The following is a 12,498-nucleotide window of genomic DNA, read 5'->3' on the forward strand; positions in this document are numbered from 1 at the left end:
GATGTTTCGGGAGATCCTCCTAGAAAGAGGACTTGTAAGAGGAAACATATAGACTCCCCCGAGTCTATCACTTCAGATACTGACTTAGATGAGTCAGAGGGATCCCCAAGATCCCCCTCTGAGGATGTCTCCTTCTCAGACATCCTAGAACTCCTTAAACAGAGGGGAAACTGGCCCACCAATAATCCCTCTGAGGATGAGTCAGTATACCTAGAGGCGTTTGGATCTCGGCCCTCCACCTCCTGGGTGTCTCCGCCTTTCGACCAACTTATGCAAGTTATTGCCCGAAAGGCGTGGGCTGCTCCTGACTCTGTAGAGCCAGTCCCTAGGAGGCCTTCAAAATTTATTACTGCCCCGTGTGATAAGCAATTCCTCACTAAGGGTGTCCCCGCTGATGCCATGGTGGTGGCTGCTGCCACCAAGAAGGAACTCGCAGATCCTTCCGTACCCGTCCATCCTCCTAATAAGGACTCTAGGACCATGGATAGGTACGGTGGCGGATGTTTTCCTCAGCGACCTTTGCTATGCGTTCGCTGAATTATCTATGTCACTTCACCAGACTCCAAAGGGATATCCTTAAGGAGCTAGGTGATGTTGTACAGGATCCTACAGGTGCAGGAGCTCAGGAAAAAATTGCTTCGCAGCTAGGAACCCTTAATTCCATTGCAAACTCCTCCATGTGGCTAATATCATATGCTGCTGATGGAGCGAGTAGGGCCGCAGGTACAGGTGTGGCCCTTAGACACCAAGCCTGGATGCGGCTATGTGACTTTGCAGATCCCTTTAAGGCGTCCTTCACAAATTCTCCCTTTGATGGGTCAGCTTTGTTTGGCCCTCAAGTGAAGGAAACTTTGACCAGGTGTGAGCAGGACGGCAAGACTCTTTCTGCCGTAGGAGTCCATTTTTCCATCCCTTCTAGACCTTACCCCAAAGGACAGAAGGGTGGCAAAATGTGGTTCCGCAAATCCCAAGGAGTCACGCCGGATTCACGTGGTCAGTTTACCCCTAGAGGCAGAGGGGTAACAACAACAGGCGCGCTCTAGAGGCAGAGGGGTCCAAAAACCAGGAAACAGAGAGCCTCTCTCTGACAAGCCCTTTCAGCATCCCTGAGATGTTGCCCGGCTGTCCATCCTTGGAGGCAGTCGGGGGAAGACTATCACTGTACCCAGAAGCCTGGCGTTCCCTCACTCAAGACAGATGGGTACAGTCGATCATATCCGAGGGTTACAAAATTCCTTTCGAGGAAAGTCCTTTCTATCACTCAAATTCCCTTCCAGATGTACCACCGGTCTAAGGGAAATTGCAGAGTTAGAAGTCTTAAAACTTCTGCAAAAAAGAGCCATTCAGCCAGTTACGACAGATCATTCAGAGCCCGGAATCTACTCAAGGTTCTTTTGGTCCCCAAAAGACGGGAGACTGGAGACCAATATTGGATCTCAGCAGACTCAACAAGTCTGTGAGGAAGACAAGATTCGAATGGTCACTCTTCAGTCAATTCTGCCCTTCTTACAGAAGGACAACTGGATGTGCTCAATAGATCTTCAGGATGCGTACTATCACATCAAAATCCTCAGACGCTCCAGGAGATTTCTCCGCTTTCGGCTGGGGTCCAGTCATTTCCAGTTCAGAGCCCTGCCCTTTGGTCTCACTACAGCCCCCAGAGTGTTCACCAAATGCATGGCAGTGGTCACGGCTCACCTGAGACGTCAAGGATTCCAGGTGTTTCCGTATCTCGACGACTGGCTCCTTTCAGCCACCACCAGGCATCAGCTTATTCAAGCCAGGGATTACACAATAAAGCCTTGTACTCTTTTGGGCATCTTGATAAACTTCGAAAAGTCATCCTTATCGCCCTGCCAGTCTATTACTTTCATAGGCAAACTTAAACACTGTTCGGATGTCAGCTACCCTTACAGATCAAAGAGTTTCAGACATTCAAAGTCATGTCAGGATCATTCTAGCCAACAAGAAAGTACAGGCCAGAATGGTTCTAAAGGTATTAGGCCTCATGGCTGCGGCCATTACTCTTCTTCCCCTGGCTCGCTTCTACATGCGCCTTCTTCAGTGGATGCTGTTCACACAGTGGTCGTACCAACAACTTCCAATGTGTCACCAGATTCTGGTGACACAGACTTGCAAAGATCATCTTGCTTGGTGGATCACATCTCCCCAGGTTCACCAAGGCAGACACTTTGTACCCCCATCCCCGGTAGCCGCTGTCACCACGGATGCCTCCCTGATCGGGTGGGGGGGTCATTATCAGGGCAGGATGGTTCATGGGACGTGGCAGCCGTTCGAATACCACCTGCACATAAATGTCCTGGAGATGAGAGCAGTGCTTTTAACGTTGCAAGCCCTCAATGACTTTCTTCCCGTAGGGACAATTGCAGTCCACACAGACAACATGTCTGTAGTTTGGTATATCAACAAACAGGGCGGAACCAAGTCCTACCCCTTGTGTCCTGAACCGCTCAGACTATGGCAATGGGCAATCTCCTCTCATCGGTTTCTGGTAGCAATGCATATCCCTGGGAAAACCAACATTGTAGCGGACAGATTGAGCAGAGCTATTCTCATGCCTCACGAGTGGTCTCTCAAGCAATCTATAGCGGAAGAGATTTTTCTGGAATGGGGTCGTCCATGTTGCGATCTTTTTGCTACTCCACAAAACAGCAAATGCCCAGACTTCTTCTCTCTTCCCTCTTCCAGGCCATCCCCCCAGAGACGCTCTGACCCAGGATTGGCCCCAGGGACTTCTTTATGCCTTCCCTCCATTTCCTCTGATCCCTCAAGTTATCCAGAAGGCAACCGTTTTGAGAGCCAAATTGATTCTCATTGCCCTTACTGGCCTCGACAAGTTTGGTTCCCGTTCCTCCATCGTCACCTTTTGGTGCAGCCGTGGCATCTGGACCCAGTGCCAGATCTTCTGATTCACCAATCCGGTCAGCTGCACCGGTCTATCCCTTCTCTCAACCTCACAGCATGGTTGCTCCACTTCCTTCCTTAGCCAGGCTTCCTTTGATCTCTAACCCAGTTAGAGACATCATAGTAGCTTCTTTAAAATCCTCTACCAGGAGGATTTATGCAAGCAAATGGAAACGTTTCTCTTATTGGGCTAAGGCCAAGAGTATTGATCCTTTCACTGCCCCTGTTCAGGCAGTCCTGGACTTCTTAGCAGAGATTTTTCATGCAGGCTCCTCTTCTTCCACAGTCAGAGTTCAATTGGCTGCTATCTCGAACTTTCATGTCGGGATCGCAGATCACAATATTATGTCCCATAGGCTCTGCAGGGCCTTCTTGAAAGGAATTTTCCTGCTAAAGCCTCCAATCAGGAATCCTCCTCCTCAGTGGGATCTAAATTTAGTGCTGACATCCTTGATTCTTCCCCTTCGAGCCAGCTGTTTCTTGTTCCTGAAATTTCTTTCTTGGAAAACTTTATTCCTAGTGGCTATTACATCGCCAGGAGGGTGTCTGAACTTCATGCTCTATCGGTTCGACCCCTATTTGGTTTTTCACAAAGACAGAGTATCATTGAGAACTAATCCGACCTTTTTGCCTAAGGTCGCCTCAAAGACCAATTTGAATCAATCCATTGATCTCCTGTATTTTTCCCAAACTATTCAGACAGAGCCGAACAAAACTACATTATCTTGATGTCCACCGTCAACTCAGATATTATTTGGACAGAACAAAAATTTAGGAAATCTGATCAACTTTTGTTTCCTATGCGGATAATAAGAAAGGCCTTCCTGTTTCTAAAGTGACCTTGTCTAGATGGCTTTCTTCGGTCATCTCTGAAATTTATCTGCTCAGGGGAAAACAGCTGTGCTCAAAACCTAAAGCACATTCAACTAGGAGCTTAGCTACTTCTACAGCCTTTCAAGCTAGACTTCCTTTAGACACTATTTGTGCAGCGGCCACTTGGGCCACTCCTCATACTTTTGTTTCCCACTACAAATTGGACTTGGCCTCCAGGGACAGAGCCAGTTTTGGCTCTACAGTCCTCAAGAGTCTGTTCCATTGAGCCACCCAGGATAGAGGTGCTAGGACGCGGTCCCATCAAGCAAGAATGAAGGCGAGATTGACAACTTAACATTAAGAAGTTATGTACCTACCATAACGTTCCATGTTAGTTGTCTTCTCTCGCCTTCTTTCTTGCGACCCTCCCTCCTTCCCCAGGCCTGGACAGACCTTTCTATAAGAAATTATTATGCTGAAGACCATTCAGACCTGGTCCTTCTTCCATCCTGTAAGTTTTCTTTCTTTCTTTTGGAAGTGTTTTTATGCTTGGTGCTATTGCCCTTTGTCATCAAACGAGATCTGGGTACTTACCGCCTTGCATCATGGGATATGGGGCTGCCTCGAGCTGGTAAAAGTGACTCTCGAGCTTAGCAAGTGCCGAGTCGGAGCCGAGGATCGGCTCCGAACCCATCAAGCAAGAAAGAAGGCGAGAGAAGACAACTAACATGGAACGTTATGGTAGGTACATAACTTCTTATTATATAATCTACCACTACAAATAAAGAACATTTTTGTTTGCTGCCATCAGAGATGCTGCCCATGTAATGCAAAGTAGCCACCTGTTGGAAGCTTCTGTCAGATGTTTCTTGAAAATATTCCTGTTACCGGAAATTTGCAAAACTCCACTGTGCCATTTACAGTGGAATATAAATAATACTATTTACTAGTTCTCATAAAAAATTGTGGTAAAGTGGCATTTCAGATACGATTTTGTTAACATTTCCTTAGTATCTGGAAATTCTTTACAGCAACATAAACACTTCAGACTCCTCAGGCTGACATCTCCATTAAAATGGAACTACAACAGGCAATATCTTCATTGTTGGAGTCATCATTAAAAATTGAACAAGACCAATGCACAGAGTACACACACTAAGTTATTTAAATGATCACTACTGTCAGTAACTGAAAAAAAAATTATTTTTACATTGTCATAAGGTCGTATTACACGCCAAACCTGCCAGCAACACAATAACGTATTTTAATTTTTTTCTTACCTCAAATGCCGTCATGGCGGCAAGCATGCTGATATGCCCTTGTTTTATTTGAAGCTGCTTCTTGCCCGCGTGTACAGCGAGGGCACAGCTGATGAGGTTAGTATGCCCTAGTCTCTCCTCTCAGATCACACTTCAACCATTCAGTATGGAATTAGTGATAAATACTGTTGAGTATGAGAATCCTAACTAGGTGCATCAGTTAGAGATTTTTCTGTGGCTTGTGGCAGACATGATTTTCTATGTATGTGGTAGATATTCTTTAAAATGTGCTTGGTGAGGAGAGAGAAAGCAAATAGCTGAGAACCATGCTTTTTAAAAAATGAAATTTCAATTTCATGTCTTGTCTCAGCACTCCTTCCCCAGCTCAGTCAGGCAGTGTATTGCATTTCCTGAATTAGAAAATATCAGCTCATTTGTCAGTTGTAAAAGGAGATGCCCATCAAAAAAACATGGTCTCATTTGTCAGTTGTAAAAGGAGATGCCCATCAAAAAAACATGGTCTTGTCCTGTCAGCAAACTCTTCATTGCTATTCTCACTTTTGGCTGTACCTAGTAGCATGCATAATTGGTACTCAGACAAATATTTATGCACAGCTATTTAGCATCAAGAGAACTATCTTATTTCATACTGAGTACTGCTTAAATGCACTCGTGTTCCTGTTTTTACAGTAACTAGCTCACCAACTTATGACATTTCTTCTTCTGTCTGTGACCATTGCTTTACATATATTCACGGACATTTAATTTATGCATTATTTTGGATGCATCCAGAACATTGAGCTAGTCAAAGGTGAAAGAATGCAGCTATAAATAATACAGCTGTGAATCCTTAGTATGAACCATGAAACGAGAAGTCAATACAAACCAGTCAACCAGTAGACAAACCAAAAAAATAAAAAAGGTTTACTAGCACAATGTGGCACCTCAGCTGCATTAGCCTTCAAGGAGTAAAACAATTAGCAAAAAGAGTACAGCCCCTAATTAACCCAATTAGACAAAAAACAAACAATTAAGTAGTTAACCAATCAAAATATTACAGGGCAATGGACAGACTAGGAAAGTGGATGTATGTTTTGGGCACCTTCACTTAAACAACCCCATACTATGCCACACACACAAATAGGCTCCAGAGAGATTTGAGATCTGGCTCAATAAGTCTTACCTACTCTGAAGAACACTTTCACAGAAGAGACTTGTAGATAATTCAAGACAACCATGACTGCTGTGTCCAATATGATCAACCTCTTCATGGGTCTAATTTGCAATGTGGCAGATGGAGCCGCAGATGAGCATAGCAATGAGACAATGCATGACTGCACCTTTCCGACTTTATGGACAACTTCAAGGCATTCTTCAGTAACATTCCCTTTGTTTTCTCAGTGAAGAAACAGCGTAAAAGTTTGAACAAGGTGATAGACTCTTTCTGCCATTGTAGATATGTTTGAAGTCCCAGAAAGAGCACATAGCAGAAATCAAAAGGGGCCTCAATCTTTGTGGTTCAGGAAGTCAGTGTCAGCAGTTTTATCTACCTTCTAACAGAGGCAGCCTCTTTAACCCCAAAAGTCTGCCTGACTGCTCCCCTCTGAAGACAGTCTGGGGACGTCTTTCCCTCCACCTCACTGCATGGCAGGCCGTCTTGCAGAACAAGTGGATAAGAGGTTGTTATATTCCATTTTTCCTAACTCCACCCCAACCCATCAGGCCATTGACAGATGTTCCACCCAACCAGACAAAAGATGCTGAAAGACTGAGAAACACTTAGAAAATAAGAGCAATCCAGTATGTTCCACCAGACCCAAAGAGTTGGGCTTCTGTTCAAGGTTCTTTTTTGGTTCTCAAGAATACTCAGGACCTCAGGCCAATCTTGGACCTACGTCTCCTAAACAGATATGTTCACAAGATCCGTTTCAGAATGGTCACTGTGCAGCCCTATCTCAGGATGAACAAGTGCTCCATAGATATCCATGACACCTACCTTCACATAAAGATTGTGAAGAAATCGAAGTACTTGAGCTTCCAGATATGAGACAATCACTATCAGTTTAGGGTTCTGCCATTTGAACTTACCACAGCTCCAGGGTGTTTACCAAATGCATGGCCATCACAGAAACCCACTTACTACTTATGGGGGGGGGGGGTACAAGATCTTTCTGTACCAGGAAGATTGGCTCCTAGTTGCCCCCCCCCCCCATGGAGCCTCTAGTAGCGAGAAACCACCTCCTTAATCTCTGTTCTCTCCGTGGGCATAAGTCATTCTTCAGAAGGCCAACCTATACCTACTTAGATTATCTTAGGATGAAAACCAGTCATGACCAAATACATAATTTCTCTACCACCAAAAATGCTGCAGACCTTGAGAATTGCCATTCAGTTGATTCTTCCCATCCCTTCTCCTTCAGCTGATGTATTTCTGAGAGTCATGGGGTTCATGGCATCTTCAATTCTAACGTTTCACTTTGCACATTACCACATGAAAATTTTGCAGTGGCTTCTTCAGGCCCATTGGTCTCACTCAGTGCCTGCATCCTCTGTCCAAAACTATAGTCATCACAGATTCATGCAGACCTCATCTAAGGTGGTGGCTAAATTCACCACTGGCTTCCACAGGAAAACCCTTTGTAACCTCAAACCCAGTAGATTGAGTCACCAAGGATGTCTCCTCTCTGGAGGGGAGCATTACAGAGGGATGATTGTCTAAAGTCAGTGGTCAGACGTAGATGCCAGTTCACACATAGATGTCTTGGAGCTGTGAGGACTGTCTTCCTTGTGTTGCAGGAACTTCAGGACCACCTTTCTCAGGGCATGAACTCCACTCAGATGGACAGCATGACTGTAGTTTGATATGTCATCAAGTAAGGAGGAACCTGGTCATACCCATTACTTTGAGAAGCAGTGGCTGTTTGGCAAAGGGTAATAGGCTCACAAATCTTTCTTGTTGCAGCACACATCCCTGGAGTTTTAAATTGCCTAGTGGACAGGCTCAGCAGGACTCTCCACATGCATCCTGGGTGCTCCAATTCAATGTTGGCCAGTTTGGTTATCCATCATTGGGACATCCCTTGCTGCATCAGTTTGCTTCTCTGCAGAACATCAAGTGAAGCAAATTCTTTGGCATGATTCCCCCCATGGGGCAATCACCAAGGGACACACTGTTTCAGTAATGGCCTCTGGAGGCTGCTTTATGGTTACCCCCACTCCCTCTGATTTCCAGGCTCTTACAGAAAATAATTAAGTTCACAGCAACAGTTATCCTCATAACCCCTACTGGCCCAGACAGATCTGTTTTCTTCTTCTGAAACCTTATTTACAGGTACTTCCTTGGTTCTTGGATCCCAGTCAGGATCTAGTCACTTACCAAGACATTCTGAACTTGAAGTTAACCACTTGGTTTCTCCAATTTTAGTAATGGCCAAAGATCAATCCCTCACTGTTGGGGGGTTATAATCCTTATAGCTTCTCAGAGGGATTCCACGTGCGAAATCTTTCACAATAAATGGAAGCACTTTGCTCTCGGTCTGACAGTCAGAGCTTTTCACCACATCTTTTTCTGATGTCCTCCATTTCTTAGCATCTGTCTTTCAGTCTGGCTCTAGTTACTCCACCGTTGAGGTTCAGTTAGCAGCGGTCTCATTTCCATGTAGGTTTGGGAGATTATTCTCTTGCCTCACACAAGGTGTTCAAAACCTTCCTCAAAGGGATCTTTCTACTCAGATCTCCTATCAAAGATCCCCTTGGGATCTAAATATAGTCCTGGAAAACAGTTTTATTAGCCATGATATTAGCCAAGAGAATCCAGGACTGCAAGCCGTTATCATTGTCATCTGTTTTTCACAAGTTAAGGGCTTCTTTCAGAATTAACCATGCCTTTATTTGTAAGGTAGCTACAGAAACTAACTTATCACAACCATTTCACTTGCTTGTATTTTGTCTGCAATACTGAAAGGAGAATATGGTCTACATACCTTAAATATTCATTGACAGTTACATTTCTACCTTCAGAGAACTAAAGGATTCAGAAAAAATGCAGATTTTCATTTCCTTCGCTGAAAATAAATTGGGACAAGGTACCAAAAGCCTCTTTCTCTCTGACTCTTTGTGGTTGTCAGATTGTTTCCCCTTCATTTATGCCAGTAAGAACAAATTATTCCATTTTAAACCAAAGGCATACTCCACAAGGAATTTAACTATCTCTACAGCTATCTTTAGGTCTTTAAGTTACATTCGTGATGTTGATACTTGGTCATCCACACATACCTTTATTAGTCATTATAAGCTGGAGTGCTTAGTTCTACCACCTTGGTGTGTTTGTGTTTTAAGCTGGACTGCTTCTTGAGAGCCCAAGCTTCCGCCTGTACTACCATCCTAAAAGGTCTCCTATCAAAATGCCACCCAGGAAGTTTATTGCTGAAAATTCTGACCCGTGTGTCAATCTGACAGATTACATGAGTAGGATATAGATATGAAAGTTGCGCATTTAGCATAATGCTAGATCCTTTCATTGATGTCTGTCTGATATGACAACCTTCTCACAGTTTCCTTTCTTTATCTTTTAAGATATGAAGGATTGCTTGATTTTCTGTGGTTTGTTTCCTAGTAGCATAGTGATAGCTAGATCGTCAGGCCTCAACTGAGATCTGAGGTAAATTAGTGGACAGATGTATTATGGGAAGCTGAAGCACTGATGTTGGATGTAAAAAGCGACTTGAGGACCAATGTGTCATGGGATGAAAATGCATTATGGGAGCTAGCATTATAGTAAGTGCATAACTTTCATTTTAAAGCATTTCTGTGGGTTAGGGAAGATCACTCAGAGTCTGAGAACCTGTGATGTGAAATGAGCACCCTATAAGAGATTCAGACTCTCTGGCCAGGAAAATCTGTCCTGACAGTCAAAGAATATTTCATAATTTGGCCATCCATTTTTTTTCCGTGATGATAACTTATTTCTGGCTAGTCAGAAAACTGCATCATTTTATATACAGCTTTTAAAATTCATTGGACAGCAGTACTGACTCCTTGTATGTCTGTTTTACAGTCAGAAGAGTCTACAAAACAGAAAACAGATGGAAAAGGCAGAGCAACAGAAATACTGAAGCAAGACCAGGTACAGAATATATGAAATCTAATGTGTAATAATTAAAATAGTTGCATACAGTTATATGGTATGGTTAACTTTTGCAAATAGCTTATTCAAAGTAGCTTCAAATGACTGCTATTAACATTTAGTCTGTGGTTGTTTTGTGTTCCTTTACATTTCCCTGTTGCCCTGAGTTGAAAGATCTGGTTTTGCTGATGCTATTTTTGATAGTTATCTATACAACTTGGGGCACAATTGGAAGATTAAAGTGTAACTTAATCCATATGACAAGTTTTTCTCCTCAATACATGCTTTTTTATATACTTTATTTAATGGAACCTCAATATCATCGCATATTAAAATAATATTTAAGGTACCTCTCGCTCTTTTCTTCAGATTGTGGTCTCCATGCACATTATATTGAAAAACTTTTATGCAGAAAGTACAGAGTTCCCAAGTATGAATTCTCTCACAGATGTTTGCCAAGAGCATTGAGTTATAAGGTAACCAACCATCTCGCACACAAAACTTGTTCTTTACTTTGGTGGCATTAACTGGGGTTTGGTGATAAGCCCTGGAAGCTAGGGCTGGCCTGGTGATGAAGGACCAGGATTGAAATCTTTTGGCAATTCTCCCAAAGGGAAGGTTAAGGTTGTAGTTGCTCCTGTTGGAGCACCCAGTAGAAGCTTTAAATAGCAGCAGAAGCGCTGCGCTAGGTAACTGAAAGTAGTGTACAAGTTTTGCCGTGTTATGTTTCCTCTCTTTGGATGAAAATAAAAAAATGTACAAAGGTCTTATCCTGTGCACTGAGAGCTTACAGCTTAACTTGGCTTTCTAGTGACACAGAATCCCTGTGTTTCACATCAGAAGGGATACTCATCTTGAGCTAGCATGAGGCTTATACTGACAAATAGAGAAGCTGCATTCTTAAGTCAAGCCTGTCCTTTGATTTCATACTTGGGGATTAAATCGTGGTATAGAGTTCAATCAAGGTTTAACTGTTGAAGCACTGGTGCAGTCATGAGTCCACATGTGCATAGGTGATCTGTAGTATGTTTAGACTAGTAACTTAGAAAAAAAAGAAGTGATATTTCATTTGATACTTCAGCTAAAATAGTCTTAAAAGTAAGCCATTTTGATATTTTCTAACTGGTCATTTAAAACTGATTATAGAATCTCTTTAATAGCTTGCTATATTAAAAAAAGAAAGAAAGTTATGCTACAGGATACTCAGAGGTTTATTACAGACAGTGTGAGAAATGCAACCTTGCTATGTAGTAGGAAAATAGACTCCTTTGAAGGAAGCCTGACTATATATATCAAAACAAGATCATATGAGTATGGCAGCCTCATCAGGCCATTTTGTAATAAAGCAAATTAAAGTAATAATAACCACATTGAGTGATACTGAAGTAGTAATGTTGGATAGAAAGACAACATGATCATTTTTATGTAATTAAATAAAATCAAATGTCTTAACCAGTTATTAAAGGGAACTGCTATCTTATAGACTTAATGTTTGTTCATAGCCCATAAAAAACTTTAGTGATATCACATTCAGTAAATACACAATATATATTTTGAACAAATTATGAAAGTTTCCAGAGAAAAGCAGTCATTAATATTCACTGTGGCCTTATTTCTTTAACAGATTACCTTCTGGACTATGTATGCAACACTATTTGTGGTCATATGTATATTGAAATCCACTTTCACTAGAGGTTTAATTCAATCCTGAAGTTTATTTATAACTTACAGTATGGTTTAGTTATCTGCAATCAACTTGTATTTTATAAAACATTCAATGTTAAGTTGTCAATCTCGCCTTCATTCTTGCTGGATGGGTTCGGAGCCGATCCTCGGCTCCGACTCGGCACTTGCTTTAGCTTGAGAACTCCTTTTACCAGCTCGAGGCAACCCTATATCCCATGTTGCAAGGCGGAACTACCTAAGATCTCGTTTGCCGCTTTGCGAAGAGGTCTCCTTTTTTGCCAGCTGAGGTAAGTTTGAGTTTTCAAACAGCTTTAGTCAGGGTTTATCTTCCCCTTTTTACCTATTTTTTAGTGTATAGTGTCACATTTAATCACCCTATTCCCCTTATAGAAAAATTTTTTACTTTATAAAAAGTTTTAAAAATTTTCAGTTAGGCCTAGGCCTTCCTTATTAATCCCTATCTGTGTGTCTGTGTTTGGGGGTTAATTTGTGTGACTGTTCTTGGTGTGTGTGTATCTGTGTGAGTATTTTATTACTCTTTTTCCTTAGACTATGTCTAAAGAGGTAAAGGTCTCGGGCTTCAAGAAGTGTGACTCGTGCTGTCAGAAAATGTCTCTGACAGACGGTCACACTTCTTGTGTTTATTGCCTGGGGCCTTTACACTTGCAGGACTCCTGTGCTTTGTGTCAC

The 12,498-nt window shown here is 42.6% G+C and overlaps 1 protein-coding gene across 1 annotated transcript in view; it reads left to right on the forward strand.

Moving 5' to 3' along the window:
• Nucleotides 1-12,498, forward strand: part of NRK (Nik related kinase) — a 2,110,367-nt gene that overhangs the window by 1,266,277 nt on the left and 831,592 nt on the right. The window contains exon 14 of the mRNA XM_044057244.1: nucleotides 10,054-10,122. Coding sequence (XP_043913179.1) covers nucleotides 10,054-10,122 — 69 coding nt within the window. The remainder of the gene's footprint in view (nucleotides 1-10,053; nucleotides 10,123-12,498) is intronic.

The sequence above is a fragment of the Protopterus annectens genome, chromosome 15.part0, assembly GCF_019279795.1.
Source record: "Protopterus annectens isolate FY-2018-M chromosome 15.part0, PAN1.0, whole genome shotgun sequence".
NCBI lineage: Eukaryota > Metazoa > Chordata > Ceratodontiformes > Protopteridae > Protopterus > Protopterus annectens.